The sequence below is a fragment of the Clupea harengus genome, chromosome 15 (genome assembly GCF_900700415.2).
Source record: "Clupea harengus chromosome 15, Ch_v2.0.2, whole genome shotgun sequence".
Lineage (NCBI taxonomy): Eukaryota > Metazoa > Chordata > Actinopteri > Clupeiformes > Clupeidae > Clupea > Clupea harengus.
Genome location: NC_045166.1, coordinates 19,836,850 through 19,860,903, shown reverse-complemented (window position 1 = coordinate 19,860,903; position 24,054 = coordinate 19,836,850). Strand labels below are relative to the sequence as shown.

General features: G+C 45.3%; 1 protein-coding gene across 1 annotated transcript in view; it reads right to left on the bottom strand.

Annotated features, from left to right (window-relative positions):
• Positions 1-23,651, bottom strand: part of sesn1 (sestrin 1) — a 58,452-nt gene extending 34,801 nt beyond the window's left edge. The window contains exons 1-2 of the mRNA XM_031582270.2: positions 23,547-23,651; positions 22,298-22,598 (exon numbers count right to left, since the gene is read on the bottom strand). Coding sequence (XP_031438130.1) covers positions 22,298-22,561 — 264 coding nt within the window. The 5' untranslated portion in view covers positions 22,562-22,598; positions 23,547-23,651. The remainder of the gene's footprint in view (positions 1-22,297; positions 22,599-23,546) is intronic.
• Between the last annotated feature and the right edge of the window lie 403 nt (positions 23,652-24,054).

Below are 24,054 nucleotides of genomic sequence, written 5' to 3'. Positions count from 1 at the left end.
CACAGACGGACGGATGGATGGAGGGCACGAGTTGTTCTCGTTACAGATGTTCCAACCGTGAGATCATACAGAGGTCAGGGGCCTTTTTAGTTAAGACACAACCACGCGCATACACTTTCGTGCGCACACACACACACACACACACACACACACACACACACACACACTTGACTTGAGCAACTTGTAACTGTTACTGTTCACTGTTAAGGCAGTATTTCATGACAGTCTAATTACTTTAACTACTGGGCAAACATCTTTTACCTCCGCAAACGTGCCATCTCTCTCCCGCTTTCTCTCTCAAATTCACGCACACACACACACACACACAGGACTGAGTAGGAACTTACAGTACAAGTTCTTTCCTACAAGTTTCAATGAAAATACCTGTGCCGTCTGACACTCTGAAAGGCTGAAAACAACATCTCAAGCAGGAAAAACACCTTCTTTATGCACAACCACACAGTCAGTCACTCATTCATGCACACACACACACACACACACACACACACACACACACACACACACACACACAAGGAGAGAGGTGTAGTAGTCTAGCCCTGCATGTCTGAGTGAATAGAGCTGTGACACTCTGAAAGGCAGAAAACTCACACACAAATATCCAGAAGAGAAAATAGCATCACAGCACTGCCATGTCCCACAGAAACAGACATGTCCTGACGTATCCCCAACACACACACACACACACACACACACACACACACACAAACCCATAAAGAAACACATGAAGGAAAGTGCATACATATTCTTGTAGTATAAACATACATATTCTCAAGTGGACACACACACACACACACACACACACACGCACAACCTCCAGACATACACACACACAATGAAAGACACACACACACACGCACTCACTCACAGACACGCACATTGTCAGCAGCTTTGAGGAGCAAATAGGAGTGTTCCCTCTAACCCAACCACACCCCCCCCCCCCCTCAGTCTTGTTGTTGTCAAGGAGCTAAACAGCCTGTGACCAGCAGCACACAGAGGCCTTGTGTTCCTCTGGTTAACTTTAGCTCAATCATTCCCTGTCTGACTCCTCTTTTACACTAGTGAGATGAGTGCTCACTCACTCACTCACTCACTCACTCACTCACACACAGACACACACAGTGGCTGGGGGACAATTGTGACTGTACAGAATTTAACATTAGGCCAAAAAGGGCTTGTGTGTGTGTATGCTTGTGTGTGTGCGTGCTTGTGTGCGTGCTTGTCTGTGTGTCTGTGTGTATGTGTGGTTGGGAGGGTGGGGGCTGTAGAATGATAATGATGCAACAGACACCCCCCCACCCCCCCCTATCCAAGTTCACTTGCTAGTATCCCTGTCTTTTTCCATACTATCCCTCAGAAGGTCAGTGCTACACAGTCAAGTACATACATGTCTAGGGCTAGGGCTGTGTGGAGATATGGACCCCTATATCCCCTCTGTGTGATGCTGCTCATCCATCAGGGTCTTGCCTCAACATGCCTGTGGTCAGCATATTTGGATCTGCTGACCTGTCCCTGACCTCCATATTTATCACCTCTGATCAGACTCTGAAACCAGTCTGACTAGTAGGGGAACAAAAGAGGAGAGGAAGACTGTGCCGTCGTCAATCATTTCAGTTATTCTAGTCAGGCACACACGGGGGCCCCTGAAACACCTCAACTTATAACAACAACACCACGACATCCCTAACCAGCTCTTCAGGAAACTTCTTCAGAAAGTGAACCAACACTGCATACACCCTTAGGCATTACATTTTTTTCTCTCTCTCTCTCTCTCTCTCTCTCTATCTCTCTCTCTCTCACACACACACACACACAGACACACAGACACACAGACACACAGACACACAGACACACACACAGGAGGGATTAACAACAAGCTACAAATACACTGAATGTGACTCAGGGCATGTCTTTGGGAGAGTCAGGGCATGTCTTTGTAAGAGCTACCTACACCATTGTTGTTAGTCCAGCAGATGAACCGGCCTTTCTCTCTCCACTCCTCAATGGAGCTGACCTTCAGTGACATGCGGTTAGTGGGCCTGCACCGTCCACTCAAAATGGCCACATAATAAACTTCAGCAGTCAACACAGAACTGTCAAAAACAAACTTGGAGTGAGAAAAACAGGCTGGTATGTGGATCTTCATCATGACAGTAACAGAGGTCCGTTCAGAAAAAACAACAAAAAGAAAAGGAAGACTTTTGCCAAGATACTTTCCTTTATCTGAAGTAAGTAAGAGGTCTTTTAAAAGACAGATGAAGAAAAAAGTTGAGGAGAAGAGAAGGGAGCAGAAAAGAAGTGGAGAAGAGAGGAGAAGAGCAAAGAAGATTTGAAGAGAGGAGAGAGGAAGTGATGAGAGGAGAGGACCAGAAGAGGGGGAAAGAGAAAAGAGGAGAGGAGAGGATAGGAGAAGAGAGGTGCATATGAGAGAGGAGAGAAACAAACAAAGTTGTGGGGGCTGGCAGGAGAGTGCTAAATTAGGTCACTGCTCCACAGCTCAACACACACACACACACACAAACACACACACACACACAGCCAAGTCTCCAGAGTGTTATCCTCCAAGACACCCTCCCCCATATCCCCCTCCATATCCTTTCTCTCTATACCTCTCTCCCTCTGGCTTACACTTACACTTACACACACACCCCTGCCTCTTTCCCTTCTCTTCTCTCTTTCTCTCTTTGCCAGTGACACCATTCTCTCTATCTTTCTGTTGTTTCTCGTCGTTCTCTCTGGTAGTGGAGAGATCACTGTGAGGCCTTAACACTCACAAACACATTCTGGCGCACTGGAGGTGTGTCGCCTCTCCACCAATCACAGCGCGCTCATGCCGTCTCTTTGGGCCAATAGGAGCGGGCAAGCGGTTCCTCTTCGCTGAGCAGAGCTGAGCTTGTTGTTTTGCGGCTCCTACTTTGCCCCCACACCCCTCCACCTCCCTTCCTCTCTCTCTCTCTCTCTTTTCCTCTCCTTCCTGATGATGGATAGATTTTATGAGGAGAGGTCAGAATGTGATATTAATACCAGAGCAAGGGGAAAAGACACACACACACACACACACACACAAACACATTACAGCGCCTCCGTGTGATTGCATACAGTACAAAACACAAACAGGACCCCTGCTCCTCAACAACACACACACACACACACACACACACACACACACACACACACACACACACACACACACACACACACACATAAAACTCATGTACAGTGTAAGATGTACATATACAGTATGTTTTCCATATAATACATACATGGCTTTCTTTGTGTGCATGTATGTGTGTATGCAATAAATCCTAAGGCATTAGGCAAAGAAATACATCTTTAGAGAATTCCAACACAGAGACACTCACACACTTTATCTCTGTCTCTCTCTCTCTCTCTCGTTCACTCGCTCACACACACACACACACACACACACACACACACACACACACACACACACTTTTGCTAAAAAGCTGAACAAACGGGTAGCTGATGGGGTGGGGCAGGCACACAATTCTGTTACTGAATGCTTTATCTGAAGTATACAGCAGCAGGCATGCACACACACACACACACACACAAAGACCACAAGTAAGTAAGTGCACATCCCCGGGCATAAACAAATGCACAGAGAACAAAAATGGCTCAACACATGCACACATGGACACACACACACACAGACACACACAGACACACACAGACACACACAGACAAACACACACACACACACACACACACACACACACACACACAAGTGCACATCCCCCGGCAAAAACAAATGCACAGAGAACAAAAATGGCTCAACACATGGACACATGGAGACACACACACACACACACACACACACACACACAGACACCACAAGTGCACATCCCCTGGCATAAACAAATACATACACAGAGAACAAAAACTGGTCAACAAACACACACGCACACGCACGCGCACACGCACGCACACATTCTAGTTCCTGCATACACACACCCAATTTCACCAGATCAAAATGATCGAGGGGGATGACTAAGATTTCCCTGTTGTGCTTCCTAGAAATGTAGCGACTTGATTTCTCGGGCAAAACATATCCCCACATAAAAAACACACACAGCCCAGGACACTGTGTACAAAGCATATTAGTCAACAAGTGCTTTTTCACTGGGACCCCAAAAACTCTGAACAGCAGCTGCCCCAAACCATCTACTGGCAAGTTTCACAACAACACTTAGTTTGCTCAAAGGCTGACAGAGTGACGACTAAAGCCCGTCTGTCTCCCGAGAATGACAGCAGGGCAGAAGACAAATAATCAGAGTGCCAAATATTGAGCTAAATTTTGGTACCAACGTCTGATGTGTGTGTGTATGAGAGAGTGTGTGTGTGTGTGTGTGTGCGTGTGTGTGAGTGTCTGTGTCTGTGTGTGGGTGTCTGTGCCTATGTGCGTCTGTGCGTCTGTGTGTGTGTGTGTGTGTGTGTGTGTGTGTGTGTGTATGTGTCTGAGTGTCTGCCTGTGTGTGTGTGACTGTGTGCACGAGTGTTCCTGTGTGTGTGTGTGTGTGTGTGTGTGTGTGTGTGTACGTGTGTTTGCGTGTCTGTCTGTATTTCATAACACCAGCACAGACTTTCCAAGACTCCACACCAGAAAAAAAAAAAACGTCTGAGTCCCAATGACATGCACTTCAGCGCCCTAAAACACACCTTCAAACTCACACTCATCCTTCAAGCACTCACGTACACACACGTGCACCCACCTGCACACACACATTTGGAATCTCACACACACTTCTTATGTCTCGTCCTCGCACGACTCCTCTGCACACTGACGCTCTGCTGGCCCACATTCTAGCAGGACAGACTGCTGGGTCTGTGACCATGAAAATACATGTTCTACACTCACAACACACATGAAGACTACAGGCTGGACATTATAATACACCCAAAGGGTCAGAAAGAGGGGGCGCCTACACTTGAGTTGAGGAGTTTAACCCCACTGACCGTCACTAACTGCCATAAGGGACACTTGAGTTCATCATCAAATTGAACCTTCAGTTGGCAACATTCTAATCCCATATTTTACTCCTCCAAGGGTTATATATTAGACGATGGCTAGAATTAGGAGATTTTCTGCATTAGAACAGAGTTTACATCGAAAAGGAGAGGAAGGGGACATGTCTGGGCTTGTGACAGACATGTCGGCCCAGTGGCACTGTGTAAGCTGAAATCACAGTGATATGCCACCGTGTTACTCATCTCATCAGATAGACGCAGCCAGGACACAGGAGAATGGGCTGAATCTCAAACTAAGGAAGGCAACAAAAGATGAACGGAATCATCTGAAATTGGAAAAGGGAAGCCTGCAATGGACTTGAGAATGTCTCACTTGGAATCCTTTGAACTGATGATGAGTTGAACAATTTTCGTGACAAAAGCCTAACAGTGGAACTCAAACCTCAAACACAAGATCCTCAGACCCTCAACCCTCTTAAAGGGGTGACAGTACTGGACCTATAATCATTTAAAAAAAATATTTTAATACGCCTAAGGGGGTGTAACCAGTTGGTGGTGCGATGCCCTGGCAGACCAATCCAAAAGCTGGGCCGACACCGCTGCTGGTGCCAAGCGCATGCCAACGCTAGCAGCAGGCATGGCAAGCATAGCTGGTGCCCCCTCCCCTCGCCGCCCCCTCCCAAATATCACAGAAATGAAACTTCACGAGAGCCACTAGACTGCCTGCCTGCAAGCCAGGACACATCCATCTCATCACAGGGGAAACAATCAATTCAAATCCAGACAGACTGATAGACACACACAGACACACACACACACACACACACACACACACAAACACACACACAGTGCATGCATCCAAACATAGACACTGTATGTGTCTTTCCTGTCTGGAAGGGCCTCTGGATGACATTGCATAGCACATAGCAGAGCCTCAAATTGACCTCACAGACACATCTATCAATGTTCCCCTATGTCTGTCTGAATACACACATGCGTGCACACACACACAGACGCGCTCACAAACACGCATACACACGCACAAAGACAGACACCCACACACACCCATATACACCCCCACACACACACACACACACACACAGACACACACACACACACACACACTCCTTATGAGTAATGACTCATAACCACATACGCTGACAGTAGAATTTCTGTCTTCACTTCTCTAAAGCTCGGAGTGGTTTGTATGCGGGAGCTTCCCCATATTTCCACATGATAGTTTGACTAAGGCTGGGGGCACAGATGCCCCGATTTGAGTCGATTCCGATTCACAAGCAAACAATTCAATCCAATTAGATTCAATGCCATTCGATTGAATTCAATTCTGATTCGACATCGATAGAAATGAGACACGCTATACAATATAGCAGCTTTCCATATCTAGAGAGAGGTTTTCCTCTTCACCAGATTCACCTCCGTTTTAAAATGGGAAGGAACTTACATAAGTTGGCCACCGGTGGAAAATTTGGCACTGTTTCGAGTTCGCCATTGTAAAAAATGGAAAGCTAGACAAACGCTTATCAAAGTCTGGTAGGTGGGCACTAGGGATGGGCATAATTAATCGACGATCGATTAATTGATCATTAAGAATTTCCTCGATGAAATTATTTTTTCATCGATTAAAACTAATGCATGTTCTGTTGCGTAGTGTGCGTGTAATTTATTTATTTTAGGGCTGTCAAAGTTAACGCGTTATTCTATGAGATTATTGTGGCGGAGATTAATGCAATCAAATATTTGAATGCAGTTAACGCAACTTTGTTTACTTTCGGTGCGCGTTGACCCGTGGCACGAAACCGCCCCTTGTCTGCAGTCAGTTAGATAGAAGAGACCGAGACGGTAGTTGAAGACGGAGAGAGCTGAGGGATTGTTGGGCGGAAAGTTTCTGTTTAAGAGGCAAAATGACAGAACAATCGACAAAACTAAAGTTGTATGTAGCATTTGTCAAGCTGAATGTAGCTATCACAGAAGCAGCTCGTGTTTAAGTTATCACCTTAATGCAAAGCACCCGACAGAAAGCAGTCCCAGGTTAGATGGTCGCCAACCCACACTCCACGACTTCTCTAGGAAATTAACTAGACCAGTCCGTGAAAAGGTTACCTACGCTGTAGCAGTTTAAGTTGCGGGTGACTGTCGGCCCATCAACATAGTTGAAGACGGTGGGCTGACTGAGGTGATTCGAATTGCTTCAGGGGACAATTCTTACGATTTACCGTCGAGGGGCACCATTGTGTCTCGCATACATTCCTTGGCTGATGGCGAGAGAGCACGAACAAAATACAATTAAACAACAGTGTCTAAAATAATGAATGAAGTGATTACTCGTTAGTCTTTAGAAGAAAACAAACTTTTAAATCACGATGAATCTAGATGAATGAATTTCAAAATGTGAGATTAATTAGTTAGAGAGAAAAAAAAAACGAAGGTCAGTTGTGTTTATGAGCACCGGCTTCTAGCTGTCGGCTCCGCTGCTTAAGAGTACAGCAGCGCATATTTTCAAGTGTAACCATTGAACGGATAACGTTTAACTGCCACAAGAGTTGTCCATCTTGTAAGTTTAACTGCCACAAGAGTTGTTCATCTTGTAATAAATATCTCAATGAGGAAACACGCTGTGTTTTTTCTATTTTCACTGCATTTTAATATAGCCTATAAATAGTGAATTTTAATATAAAAATATTAATGATTAATCGAAAATCGATCGTTAATTCTCCCGACGATCGATTAAGACAATTTAATCGAATGCCCATCCCTAGTGGGCACCCCTGCATGGTACGTTTTTGTTCTCGATCGTCTATAAATTACGTAAGCATCCGTTCTGCACATGCACGTGCATCTGGCCGATTCGCACCACGCATGTATAAACACATGAAGCATTGTTTCAAGTTTGTACAAGTTGTTGCACACCTCCAACATGACCAAGATGCACACACCACACACACACAGACACAGAGAAATAAAAGAGTCAATAGTTAAAATCTGTTATGAGATGTAGCACATACTAATGGAATTGAATCCAACTCTGTGTGTGTGTGTGTGTGTGTGTGTGTGTGTGTGTGTGTGTGTACGGTACGTCCATCTGTGTGTATGTGTGAGTGCATGTCTGGGCCACACATACCAAATCTGTGTTTGTGTGTGTCTGTGTCTGTGTGTGTGTGTGTGTGTGTGTGTGTGTGTGTGTGTGTGTGTGTGTGTGTGTGTGTGTGTGTGTGTGTGTGTGTGTGTGTGTGCGCGCGCGTCCACACACCATCTGCTGACACTGGTAAGATTCTCAGGTTGGTGCTGTCGGACCCAAATGCTTTTTTTTTTTAATATATTTTTGTTTTCTGTTTTAAGGCTCGATGAAACATCAAACAGCTCTGTCCTACCCCCCCTTCCTACTGAAAGCCCGAGCAACATGGCCAACTGAACACAGCACAGCACAACACAACGCAATGCACAACTGTGTTGTGCTGTGTTGTGCAACTCAGGGCAGCGCAATGCAACACAACACAGCACAGCACTGCACAGCACTTGTCCATCATTTATGTCATTGTAATTCCACAACCCATCAGAAAAAGAAGATTAGGCTAGTTTAAGAGCAAAAATCCTCCTATCATATCAGAGCAATGAAAACAACCCGGGGGCCAATCAGAGGCGCGGATGGAGTGGGGGTACGTGGTGAGTGACCCTTGGCCTCATTGTCAGGATCAGAAGGCTCCCTCTCTGAACACCGGCCAAGTGTGTTGGTTTCAAAAGGTCTGGAGTGTGTGTGTGTGTGTGTGTGTGTGTGTGTGTGTGTGTGTGTGTGTGTGTGTGTGTGTAATGAAAGGATGAAACAAGAATACTGTTTTTCCCTTTGTAACTGTCTTTCCCATTGTTCTTTCTGCCTCAAGTTCCCTCAAGTCAAATCTTTTCCCTTGTCCCATCAGTTTCTCTCTCTGTCCGTCTGTGTCTCTCTCTCTCTCTATCTCTGTCCATCTGTGTCCATCTGTGTCTCTCTCTCCGTCTCTCTCTCTCTCTCTGACTGTCTCTCTGTCCATCTGTGTCTCTCTCTCTCAAACACACACACACTCATATTGCACAGGGGATCGCATTGTCTCCAAAAATACCCTTTTGTTTATGTTCTGTCGTTTGGTACGCTTTGCGCCTCAGTGACTGTAAATGGAATATTGACTACCCCCGCCAAACCCATCCTTGACAACAGCAAAGCAAACTTTCCCTTGGACAGCTAGTCTCTCTCTCTCTCTCTCTCTCTCTCTCTCTCTCTCTCTCTCTCTCTCTCTCTCTCTCTCTCTCTCTCTCTCTCTCTCTCTCTCTCTCTCTCTCTCTCTCTCTCTCTCTCTCTCATACTGGCCTCCATGTGTTTCGGTCCTCTCTGTCTTGAATTCTTTCCCTTTGCAATTGGTTCTTAATGATATTACTAATAAAATACCTCCAGGGAAGAACCCATGATTAACCTTTCTGAGGAAAAAAAATTATAAATTTCCCTCCCTGTCATCTGCCTATCTCCATCTATCCCCCCACCCCCCCAACCACACACACACACACACACACACACACACACACACACACACACACACACACACACACACACACACACACACACACACACACACACACACACACACACACACACACACACACACACACACACACACACACACACACCGTATGATGACTGTGCATTGTTTCTGTGGCGGTGTGTGTTTATTTGGCTGCGGCGGTGAGCTCCTGTGTCCGTCTTGTGATAGCGCCGTCTGACCGGAGTCCGGACAGAAGCAGTGAGGAGGTGCCTGATGCTGACAAATAGTGTATTACGCCACGGAACATTCTGGAGAGTTCCTGTAGTCGTCTGTGGATGTCAGACACGCATATGCACACAGGCACACGGACGGACACACACACACACACACACACACACACACACACACACACACACACACACACACACACACACACACACACACACACACACAGATACAGATAAGCAGCCGAGGGCCCTGAAAATCTACTCTACTGAACCACAGTATGAAGATTACACAACATGGATGCTCCTCTCTGAAAGAGCGCTTTACACTTTACACCTTACACACTCTCTGTCTCTGTCTCTGTCTCTGTCTCTGTCTCTGTCTCTGTCTCTGTCTCTGGTGGTTGACTAGTAGGTCACCAGACACACAAAAACACACAAACACACAGAAGTGCACATCTTTGCTGTTGAATGGGAGGCCCTCCTCTATAATGTGGTGTGTCTATCATGTGGGTATCCACCTGTTAGTGACAGTAGGGCTGTCACACACCAGAACCACACCAGAGGCTCACTCCACAGGAAGGGCCCCTCCACAGTAACCCTGCCTGCGTCACATTCAGTGATTTACTTCGAAGCTAAGTTTATTTGTCTATAAGTCTACAAGGCTATTCACAACACATTATTCAGAGCATCTTGAGAATAATTTAGTTGTTAATGACACTTTATATAATACTAATAAATATTAAACACTAATAAATATATAAACAAATAAAAATAACAAATATAATGGAAATTAATTTAACATACAGGCCAACATGTGAACTCTGACCCCTGCTCCCTGGGCACTGGGAATGAAGACCAGCACGCCACCAGTATAAAAAAAAACAACAGCGCCCAGTGGCAGTCATGTTCCAGGGCTGACAGAAGGGAATCAACGCTGCCAGGCCAAGCCAAACCGGGCCCAACCCTAATCCAACCCGACCTAGATTGGCAGAGCGGTCCAGCGACAAGATCGGAAGTTCCAAGAATGCCTCATCCACAGTTTTTTCAAACACGCCGGCGCTCTGCGATCCAGAGAGGAATTATCTGGAAACAAGCCGACTGTAAAAAAAATTAACTCTGGCAGCCGACTGAAGCCACAGCTATTTCAGCCAGTGATCTGTGAGAAATCTCCCAAACACACCACAGTAGCTGCCAACAAGCAAACGCAAAGCTTTAAAAACCAACGGACACTACCAATATGTACTAAAGGCTATTTTCTGTCAGTAATCTTCTAATATAAATATATATATTGATGAAGAGAGAGTGAAAGTAAGCCAGAGTGTGGAAATGCTGTCCTCAATTTTAAATAATGGTTACGGTTCAAAATAGGAAGTGTCTCTTGAGGGCTTAATCAATATGCCTGTCAACTGCCTTTTCCGACACTCCCCTTAAATTAGAATGCTTTGCTGAGACAGACATCAGAAGAAAGAGAAGCAGATGGTCAGCTGGTGAGAGATGAGGATCAGTGATGAGAACGCACCCTTTTCTTCTCTTCTCTCGTTCACTTTTCTCTCCTCCTCCCACCTCTATTCTTCCACTCTTTCCATCACCTGTGCTCTCCCTGCACAACTATCACAACTCCTCTCCCTCTCGTTCTCTCTCTCCCTCCCGTTCTCTCTCTCTCTCTCTCTCTCTCTCTCTCCTCCTCCGCCTTCCTCTCTTCATCTGTAAATTGAAATTCCAGTCTGTCAGGAGGCATGAGGCACTGAGGGGCCTCCCACTGTTCACCTTGTAAAATCACACACACACACACACACACACACACTCACTCACTCACTCACTCACTCACTCACTCACTCACTCACTCACTCACTCACTCACTCACTCACTCACTCACTCACTCACTCACTCACTCACTCACTCACTCACTCACCTCACACACACACACACACAGACAGACACACACACACACACACACACACACACACACACACACACACACACACACACACACACACACACACACACACACACACACACACACACACACACACACACACACACACACACACACACACACACACACACACACACACACACTTCGCCTGACAACCGTCTTGCCTGAGTTATGACCCAGAATGCAATTCTGCTTCGTGGGACACGGTGTGTGTGTGTGCTTGTGAGGAGATGTTTATCACCCCCAGCAATATACACACTAATGCAAACAAACAACAAACAAATATCAGCCTCTCTCTCCCTCTGTCTTTTTCAGCCTCTTTCCTTTTAGTGTTTAACAGCTCTAGAGTCTATTTCTATTCTGTTTCACAGCCTTCTGTCACCGTTTCCATCGGTCACACACACACACACACACACACACACACACACACACTCTTCGCCTGACAACCATGCTACCTGAGTTATGACCCAAAATGCAATTCTGCTTCTTGGGACATGGTGTGTGTGTGCATGTGAGGAGATGTTTATCACCCCCAGCAATGTACATATGCACTGATGCAAACAAACAACATACTCAGAGGCCATTTGAACCATTTCAAGGGAGTTCTCCTCCATTTTGAATCAAGGCACTGGACACCAACATGGAGTGCATCTGTATTTCTTTCTTTCTCTCTTTCTGTCTGTCGTTCTGTCCATATCAGCCTCTCTCTCCCTCTGTCTTTTTCAGTCTCTTTCCTTTTAGTGTTTAACAGCTCTAGAGTCTAGTTCTATTCTGTTTCACAGCCTTCTGTCACCGTTTCCATCGGTCACACACACACACACACACACACACACACACACACACACACACACACACACAGTCTGATATAATAACAAAAAAAGCACACCAGAAGAGGAACAGCCCCGCTGTTTCCTCTTAGTCTCCTGATGCAGGGGTTTCTGTAGGGTGACTCACACGCCACTGAGGCGACACACAACCATCATGACCCGCCCCCCCTCCCCAACAAGAATGCCCCCCCCCGCCCAGATAAAATTGCCTCAATTGCAGGTGTGTTTGCACTTGTTCTTGGAATACCCCCAGGGCTGCCCGAGAACCAGATTTCTCTCCAGGAAAAAGTAGCCTGACTCACTCTTGTATGACACTCTACTCGTTCAGACCAGCAAACAAAGTCAACTCAGAGCCACAAAAAACAAACGGGTGACTTGTTTACAAACAACATGAACACCTGTGTGTGTGTGTGCGTTTGCGTGTTTGTGTGTGCGTTTGCGTGTGTGTGTGTGGCCAAGGCACTGTCTTCATGTCGAGTGTGCAGATCCCTGAAACATCTATAGTAGCCAGAACATATTTCATCATATTCTTCACAACAGCATCCAATCAGAGCGTAGCACTGGATCATATTCTTCACAACAGCATCCAATCAGAGCGTAGCACTGGATCATAATTTTCACAACAGCATCCAATCAGAGCGTAGCGCTGGACGGTCAGAAAACCAAACTGCGTCAGGTGCTTACCTGAGGCAGGTGCAGCACTGAATAGGCCCAGGCACGCGCTATTCCAAGTACAAACTAAGTGGTAAGCCTCCTAATAGAAGAGCCCTATGACTTTGTTTTGCTAAGATAATTAGGGCTAGGGCTTGAGCCATAGGGCTCTTTTACTAGGAGGTTTACCACTTATAGTTAATTTACCAGGTTTGTCACTTAACCACTTAGGCTACTTGGAATACTCCCGCTGATTTGGTTGGATGGAACTCTGGAAATGTGGCACTGAAGTATACTAATAAACCACCACTCACACTCATCTGGTGATGAGTATACTAATAAACCACCACTCACACTCATCTGGTGATGAGTATACTAATAAACCACCACTCACACTCATCTGGAGATGAGTATACTAATAAACCACCACTCACACTCATCTGGAGATGAGTATACTAATAAACCACCACTCACACTCATCTGGTGCTGCAACCCCAACCTCCCCCCCCCCCCCCCCCCCCCACACACACATATTCACTATGTCACCTTTCATGACCCTGGCGCTGTGGTGCCATGAGGCAGGTGGCTCGTCTCCCTTTCAGGTATGGGGGCTCTTATGCAAGGAGGGTGCGTACACACACACACACACACACACACACACACACACACACACACACACACACACACAAACAAATCCTATTTAAGGTGGGCTTGTAGTGGCCCTAGCATTCAGCACACCACCACCACCACACGCAATTTGCACCCATGCACACACATACACACAAACACACAAGCGCACACACTCACTCACACACACACACACTAGAACACGGAAATAGGCCTGGCTGGAGCCAAATCTGGAGTTGGTCAGCCATGCCTGACCAGAGCATGCCCCTATGTGGAAAAATAAACATACACATAAACACACGCACACACACACACGTAAACACATACCTACACACACTGAGGACTCTGAAACATTCAGGTCAGATGACTGTTGCAACACCATGTTTAGGGTGTGTGTGTGTGTGTGTGTGTGTGTGTGTGTGTGTAAGTGTGGGGCGCAGATGTATGGTTCAATGTGTGGGGCTCTGGTGCCTCATAGTGGACATGTGAGGAACTGCAGTTTTTGGACATTGTTGTTAGAATTGGTGCACCATAACGCCTACCCAACACCAAAGGGACAATGGCTTCACCTGCATTGAGACAATAAAACCATACAATTGTACAAAATTGTACATCTTTGTTTGTGTTTGTGAGTGTGTATATATGTACGTGTGTGTGTGTGTGTGTGTGTGTGTGTGTGTGTGTGTGTTTGCGTACGTTGAAATTGTTTGTCTTGTTTGGCCAAGCTGTTTACTCCTCTCCCAAAAGCACCTTGTATTTGGTCAGCATCTCTCCCCTGCTGTTAATCTACTAATCCTCCCTATGCAGTCCTTTGTGCGTATGTGTGCATGTGTGCGTGGGTGTGTGGGTGTACAAGAGGATGCTGACACCATGCAGCAAGCTTGAGAGGTGTCAACTGAGGATATACTGCTTATCTGTTCGTCTTACACACGCACACACACAGACACAGGCACACACACACCTAACCCAAAGTCCTCTTCTCCTCACCTCTCTCTCTCCCCTGACAGTGTCGTTCTCCTGCTGGTGGTAATGGGGAGGCTGGTAGTTTTCCACTGGGGCAGACGGGGAGGGAGCCCCCCCCCCCGGCCCTGCTCCTCCTTCTCCTCCTCGTCTATTTTTAATTCACCCTCATTCAGCGCTGCAGGCAATGTGGGGCAACTTCTACAGTCCTGGAGTAGACCCAACCACAAGACCCTCTTCTTCTCACTTCTCTCCTCCTTCACATCCTTCACATCCCTCAATCTCTCTCTCTCTGCCCTCTCTTCGTCATTCCCTCTCTTTCTCTCTCCCTTTCATCCAGTCTCTCTCTCTCTCTCTCTCTCCCCTTCTCTCTCTCTGCCAAAAATAAAGCCCATCGGCATTCATGCTACCAATGCCAAGGGCGCCATGGCGACCAGCGTTTAAATGCTGATGATCAGACCACCGTCCCACATGACCTCACGGAACCTCTCAGCTAAGTAAAGATTTCACACACATACACTGATAGGGCAAACAATGCACACTCACACATTGAATAAGTGTGCTTAATGCACTGGGCACAACCAAAGGAGAGAAATGAAAATGGGCACTCGTGATTTATCTAGAGTTAGGCTGAAATGCACACACGCGCACACACACACACACACACACACACACACACACACAGGCGCACACAGACACAGGCGCACACAGACACACACACACAGTTGACCTGTTCTTTGTTGGAACAGCACTGCAGTTACTCCTGAGGATAGCTGTGGGCCTCTGTAGAGTATGGAACCGATTTGCCAAACCAAACACCCACAGCCCCTCAGTCACATGCCTTGCTGTAGGAGAGGCCCTTGGTCGCTGCATGAGGCAAGAGCGAGCTTCGCTTCAAACCCAAACAGCTGCAATCTGAAACAGTTCCCTGGTCAAGCACGATCCTGAGTATGATGAGGTTTCTATACAACAGTTTTTCAAAACAATGCAATGCAAACAGAAGAGGGTTGCATAGGGTTTTAGCCAACGAAAGGATTCCAACAAAACAATGCACTGTTGCCAAGTAACATATTAAACAGATTGTTGGTTAGATCTTTAGAATGTAATGACACAAGCAGTAGCCTAAGATACCACAATTCTGTTCTCGTAAATATCACCACTCATGTTGGGCCTCCTTGAACTCTCAAATCACTAAAGAAGAACTAACTGTTGCATCATGTAGATGATTTTCTGTTCATGGGTTCATGTTCCGCATCCTAGGTCCATTTCCATACAAATCTCTCTCTGGTGTTAAGAAGGGTTTGTTCTGTACATGAAATGTTTTTAAAGTCATAACTAAGATTTATTTCCACTTGTTCTGAGCCACGGGTACGAGCTTCTCGTAGCCAATATGCAGCATTGCTCTCATGGACAAACTCCAATATCCAAGATCCTTCTCCTCTTTGACAAAATCAGTGAAAAGCATAAAAACAGTCACACAGTCTCCAATGTCCATGGCAGATCCACATGCTTACACCACAGATGAATTTTGTATAGTTACAGTTAGCCTATATTTTTACGGTTACGGTATTTGCCAGGAAGCTTTTGTCCAAAGCTATTTGAAAAAAAAAAATATATATATATATATATATATATACACAGACGATTTCCAACAATTTATCTTTCATTTTCTATTTGGTGTTCCTAGTTCCTAGTGTTTTTGTTCCTTTCAGCCCTCATGGCCGTGAGTAAGGTGTGACTGAGGGTAAATATCATCCCCTGCAGTGGAAGGAGACCTTTGGGGCTGTGAGGGAAGGGAGAAGAGAGGTGGGGAGGGGTGGCGTCTACTGTCCGCTGTGTACAATAATAACAGGAAACACAAGTTACTTTACTGGAAAAAATGAACCCATGCTGGCCAGGCCATTTCATTATAAGGCCTTGGAGCAGAGCCAACAGGACTATGGGAAGTATTAAGGTTTATCCAGGTTTTAAAAATGGAGAGGGGGAGAGGGAGAGAGGGAGAGAGGGAGAGAGAGAGCCCCTTTCACACACAAAATCCGTTGATGTGTCAGATGAACTGCCACAAGTTCTGTGTGTCAAACTTACGCCATGAAACATCTTGTTACAGAACAGTAAACGTGAACCTCAGCGAGATGAGACAGTCAGCACTGCCAGCAAAGATTTCTAGCAGAGTGACTAAAACATTTCAAACTAATTCATGGCACTTTAAGTCAGAGTTAGGGTCTCATGGCAGTTAACCTAGCTATCCTAGCCCTCTAAATCGAGCGCAAATGATGCAATATTGTTGCGATTCTTTAAATTTTTACAATACAGCAAGTATAGCTGTTAAGTTAGACCCAACCACTTGCGGGTGATGTTTAATGGTTTCACATAGACATTAACAATACTGAGAGAATTAATGGGACATCAATGGGGCAAGGGCTTACTCTGATATCAACGTAGTGAATGAAGGGAGGAGAACCCCCCCCCCCCTGCCCTTCACAAAGAGGGGAATCTTAATGCATGGATTCCCGCTCAAGGCGATTATCATTAATGTTACTAGGTTGCCAGGGAAAAGATTAAAGATGGAGAGAAGCATCAAGCTCAAATGATCATGAGAACCATGTTTTGTCACATGGTGTAGATAAAGGTCTGGATAAACAGACTTTGGCGACGTCTCTAGTAGGACGGTCATTCCCACACACACACACACACACACACACACAAATACAGAGAAATATGAAATATGGGTGCTCTGTGTGCAGTAAGTCACCTTACCAAATTGAGTTGATACATTCTGCCTTGGGCACTACCCTGGTAAAGTAACTTAATTTAAGCTACACAGTGTCATTTTTTTCTCTCCAGGTCACACAGAAAGAGAGAGAGAGAGAAAGGGAGAGGGTGAATGTGTTTGTGTGTGTGTGTGTGTTTATGTAATTTCTTTATGTGCTAACTAGTATATGTATCATTTCTATTCAGCTGTTAGCCTTTTCAAAGTGCGTTTGTGTGTAAGTATGTCTGCTACTCTGCTCCATGTCGTCCATCTGCTTGCATGTACATGCTTGCATGTGCATTGGTGTGAGCATGTGTGTGTGTGTGTGCCCCCCCGGTTACTGTGCCAAAGGTTATTTCCATTTTTTTTTCTCTTCAAATATAATCCTGGGCTGGGGGCTCATAATCCTGAGCTATGAGAGGCCAGTGCTTTCTGCCATCCATCTCTCTATCTCTCTCTCTTTCTCACTCACTCACTCAATCTCCCTCGCTCTCTTTTACCTTCCCTCTCACTCCTCCATCCCTCATTCCTCTCTCCCTCTCTTGTTTGCCAATTCTCCCTCTCTCTCTCCCTCTCTCTCTCTGAATTAATGTTGTAGTATAAAAACTGTGTTTTTAAAAATTGCAGCCGACTGCGGCCGCTATAGAAAAATTCTAACAGGCCGTCGGCGGCCCCCCTAATATAATGGTAGGGGAAACACTGCATAATGTACACACCTACGGAATATGTAGATTACAAACTCAAACTGCAAACGCAGATGCAAAGAATCTCTCCCTCTGTATGAACATTGCTCTCACACAACCAAATACACCTACACACACACACACACACACACACACACACACACACACACAGAAAGACAGGACTCCAGTACTAGCGAGTGCTCTGAAATGCATTAGAGGCTTCTGACTGTTCAGCAACTCTCAGACACTATGAGGCTAGGGGGAGATTCTAGGAAACATCCAGAGCTTACACGCAATACACACACACACACAACACTCCTCCCCCTTTGCACCTCCCCTACTCGCTCAACAAAGAGTTCCCAGTGGACATTTTCCAGAAAATAAAATGTGGGAGTTCAGAGAAACAACAAACATACTGAAAGACTCACAGAAAGACACACAGACACACACAGACACACATACACACTCATTTCCAAGCTTTGGCCCAATGTCCAGCCTTTGCCTCGCCTCTCTGAGAGAAACAAGCTGAACATTTCTACTCTTTCCAACACTTCCAACCCAGAAACACACACTCCTGGGGACACTTTCAAATAATGAATACCTGTTTACACAGAGGACAGACATGCATGACATGCCAGAGATAAACTCAAGACATGTGAGATATCACACAAGATGTCCACTGTGCACACTGTGACATGTTCCAGAGGATCGCCCAATACTGGCACTCACACACTCTCAACGAGCAAGTGAAACTTTGACCATAATACCATGATTAAGTTGAGGACTGATCACCAAAAAGTTATTTTCAGCTAGCCGCGAACATTAACTTACACAGCTAACTGTAGCCGTAGAGGTTTACATGTATATTTAATCCAAAACGGTTTACAGAATTGTACTAAATTACTGCACAATTACGCACACTGCGTAAATATACAATTTTTCATCATTATCTATTCTCACTGGGTAGCGAATCCATGGCCTGGGTTGTGTTAGCACACACACTGAGCTACTGTTCTCTATATCTTATATATCCACACTACTATAAATTAATACTATTCAAATACTACGCTATAAATAATGGAAATTCCTTATTGATTAACAAGCTTCCTGGGTTAAAGAGACAGGATTCCTAAAGCATGCCTAGCCTAGGTCTCCATAATCCATAACCCCATAGAGTCTACAATTAACAAAGTTATGGTTATCGCAATGGACTGTGGCCAAGATGCTTTTGTCCAAAATGTACTAAATATATTTTGGGGAGAAAAAAAAAAAAAAGAGTAGAAAGTTTTAGCAGAATCACAAACTGGGACAATGCTTAAAAAGCATGAAACACCTTTCTTTGGCTAAACCAACTAGTTTAGTTACATACATTTGGAAAACCAGGGTAAAACATGGGTCAGCCGGACTCTATCTGATCTGCGGAGATTAAGGTTGTACCAGAATGAGAGGAGTGCGCACCAAAGCCAGCTGGGAAATGTTTTGCCAAGGCAGGCGGGCAGCGTTATTAAAACTCCTTGTTACCTAACGCCACTCATTATCTCACAGCACAGCACAGCACAGCACAGCACAGCACAGCACAGCACAGCACAGCACAGCACAGCACAGCACAGCACAGCACAGCACAGCACAGCCCAGCACAGTCCAGGGCAGGAGAGGAGAGCAGCACAGCAAAGGTTACTGAGTTCACAGACAGAGATGGCCTCTCTCTCTCTCATCAAGAGTGTGAGACACGGGCAGCAATTCATTCTGGTGTTATCATTTAAAGCTGCCCCCCCCCCCCCCCCCCCCCCGAGTTAGAAAATAGGCTCCAAACACATGCACGCACACACACACACACACACACACACACACACACAGACACAGTTCATACGCACACACACACACAGACAAAAATACCCACAGGCAGGCAGGCAGGCACACACACACACACACACACACACACTGACCTGCTAAACAAACAGCATGTTGCATGTTATTTCATGCTCTCAAAATAATTTCTTCCCATTTCTCTTCACACTGTGTGGGAGGTGTGATGTAGATCTGAGCATGAAATCAACAACGCAGACCACATGTTCCCATAGTTACATTCACATAGGTAAATGGTCAATGACAAAAGCTCTTTCAAAACGAGAACACCATCTCAAAGTAGTTACATACATACATACATACATGCTAATGAACACGCTTTAAACTGTGTCCCTCCTTTGGCGAGACCATGAATATATATTTTTTTAAAGTGGGTTTTAATTAACTTGTTGACTAATCAACAGTTGGTTGATTGGTCGTAGCCAGTGGTTAATGGTCTCTTTTAATGTAAGCAAACAGCGTGAAAAACCTGTTCGCTGGGGCACCCGGGAGTTAGCTCATATCTCAGCACATCAGGGTTTTTTCCCAGGGTGGGGAAGGAAAAATCACACTTGGATCACAAGACTCACGTTCTCTTCACTCAAATGGTCTTTTTTTGTGTCCATTTATATGCTTTTACTTTACAGGAAAATGACAGTAAACGGTAAAGTTTTTATTTACACTTTTACATACATTCAACATTTAGTAGTACTTTTGCACACAGACCTAACTCATCATGTCACTAAACCTTGTGTGCACACGCACACGCACACACACACACACACACACAATGCAGAATCCTGGTTTGTTTGCCAATACGGCAGCATCCGTTGACCTGTAGTGAGGTTCCAGGTCAGGGGCTTGACGCCAATAGCTGGTCAGGGGTTGAGGGTCAGCCTCTGAATGGGCTGTGTCCAGGGTTAGACTAAGCAAACAGTGCAGCACATCTTGTTATCCCTTCACCCACCTCTATAAGCCCTGTGAGCTCTCTTGCTCTCTTTCTCACACACACACACACACACACACACACACACACACACACACACACACACACACACACACACACACACACACACACACACACACTGATTGCAGTTTTGTTGCAAACGGATTCACACAGACTGCTGCTGTTCACCCTCTAGCCCAGGTCTCAGGTCAAACAGGAGAGGCCTATTAGATGAAGACTGAGCGTTTCTGCCGTCTTGTTTCGCCCGTGCCCAGGGAAGGTTCAAGTTTCAGATGAGTGTTTTGTTTTTCCTACTTTCCTGTCACACACTCGATTCAACTTGTCTCTCAGCCCAATCATCGACTGCATGTACTCACGAACTAGGCTAGTGGTGTGTCTGAGACCACCACAGACAGACACACACACATAAATCCAGACACACACACACACACACAAGCGCACAAACAGTGCACGGAATCAGTGGCGCAGACCACTGTACCTTGTTTCCAAAAGTCGACCTTTAGCAAGAATTCAACAATTAGGGCTTAACATCAGTCAGTCAGTCAGTAAGTCAGTAAGTGGGCTCCAGACTGCCCCAAAACTGCTCTCCCCCATCTCTGTCTCTGTCTCTGTCTCGTGTCCGGGGCCCGGCTGCCTTCTGACTAATCCCCTACACAGCCTTTATGAGTAAGAGACCTGATGTGTTCACATGGAAACAAGAGAGCAGGTTGGAAGTTTTTAACAGGTTTTGTGCTTTATGTGATTTGGTGTTCCTGCAGCTGAACTGGTATCAAAAGGTGCTAGAAACACACAGATTATGTGTAAAAAACAAAAGAAGTATATCTGTACTATAATTTTTGATAAAAGTGTCTGCTAAATGCAACATTGTCCATGCGACAAATAAAGGCATCAGATGATGAACTTTAGTGTCACTGCTTGACAGTAGTGTTCATTGTGCATACAACTCATGGAGAAGGAAGTAGAACCATAGTACTGACAGTTTGAGACCACACAAAGGTAAGCTAGTTTAAACACCTCAGGCTCAGTTTCGTTTTCAGAATGGTGTGATGGAATGCCACTGAATGCTTTCGGGAGGACATCAATATTTGTGCTTCCAATCATACATATTATCCATACAGGCAGGAAAAGACAGTCTACTTCACCTGCAACTTGCACTCAAGAGCTAAAGATGATCACGAATGGTCAAAATAAAATGTGTCAGTGAGTGTGGTGAAACGTGGTGATTGTTTGATACGCAAGGGGTGAACCAAGATAACAAAATAATAGAAAGAGACGCTAAACCGTCTTACCTGGACGCTCTGGAGTATCCCGGAGCACTTCTCCCTGACGTCTCCAAAGGGACAACGCTTGGAGAACATGAGGATGCGGGCCAGCATGTCGTTCAGGTCGGCTGCCTGACTGGGACACGTAGCGGCGCCAGGGGACAGGGGTCCGATCCCTTCGGCGCGCCTCAGCACCTCCTGGTTGATTACTTCCATAGTCGCCTCTCGGGAACTCCGGTCACGACTGCACAAAGCGTCCCACCTCGCCAAGGGATCTTGCACGTCCTCCATCGCTGATTCAAATAATTTTGCCTGTTCCACGGTCCAGCTGAACAATACAGTGCAGTAATGACAAGGGAATAAGGTTACACTAGCGCGAACACTGCTCTTGGTGTATCATACAGACCGTTATTATTGATCTATACAGTGCGCCGTGTGTTTAATCTGAAACTTTACACATTGTTTAGGACAGTCATCTATCTAGGTTGCGCTTCGCTGCAAGACCAGCTCAGCCTATGTAGAGCAGGCTAAGCATCGGAATGTGTCATCATCCTAATAATTAAAAAGGGAGATGAACGCGTTTATGGTTAGTAACCTCCATCGATATAACATCATTAAATCAAGAAATAATGTGTGCTTCTGGCATATTTTTGCTGAGCCACGTCCGAGAAGAGGACAAACAACTATCTTGAGACAGTGAGACAACGTTACCTAACGCTACTGGTAAACATCTTTGCTGAAGACGTGTTTCAGTCTAGTCAGTTTTTGTTCGGGCTCTAACCGCATTGCATTAGTCTTGCTGACTGAAGCTTCAGGGCTACTTTCAGTTTTATATCTCAAACTGACAGTCTTTGTAACGTTTTCTATGCGCCTGTGGGATACCCATGGACGGTTCTAGAGGATAATCTACTGCTATTACATAGGAATTGAGTCTTGGCCAACTGCCTGTTTCGTGATCACAAATACACGGGTCTATCTTCCTAGGTAGCCGTTTAAGTAGACATAAAGGTATGGACATTACTACCACGTAAGACTTAATATTTTACTCTTACTCTGATTACTTTTACTTTAATTTGAAATGGACAACCTCAACTAGACTGTAGCAGGTTACTGTTCTAGGACAAGACGTTAGCAATCCATTCAATCGGCTAAATTAAGTCTCAACACTTCAAAGACTTTGTCAATCGATCAAGCTTCTCGGCAATCAGACATCTTTTGCAAAAGTCACAAGCCCAACAAACAAAGTAACTTAAGACTGTCATTAATATACACTTACATTATTTCATGTCGTTCTCTTTCTGTTAGGACGTCTCGACTGTGCCGCTGGCTGGCTAGAGCTCTTCTCCAATAAACGGTAGCACGATTTGAGTTAACATTTGACGAACATCCTGATTGAGCCAATGACAAAGAGCTTCGTAGGTGGGCAATATGTCATTGACCAATCACCATCGAATGAGGGTGTCCTTGTCGCGTCATGCTAGGAAATGTGGGACTATGTGTTGACGAATTGACAGCTACCGCTTTATGGATCTCAAATTGAACTACATTTCCTCTTTTGAAGCCAACTGGACACTTGGATACAACTTGCACAGATCTAGAAATAATTTTGCGCGATCAGAACATTCTGAATTCTGAAACAAATAATAATAATAATTCTAATAATAATAGATTTTTATTTAATGGCGCCTTTTATGGCACCCAATGTCACCTTACATCACTTAAGATCAATCAAGTATAGAATAAGCAATAAAGCACCCAGTAAAACATCAGGACAAACAGTAAGA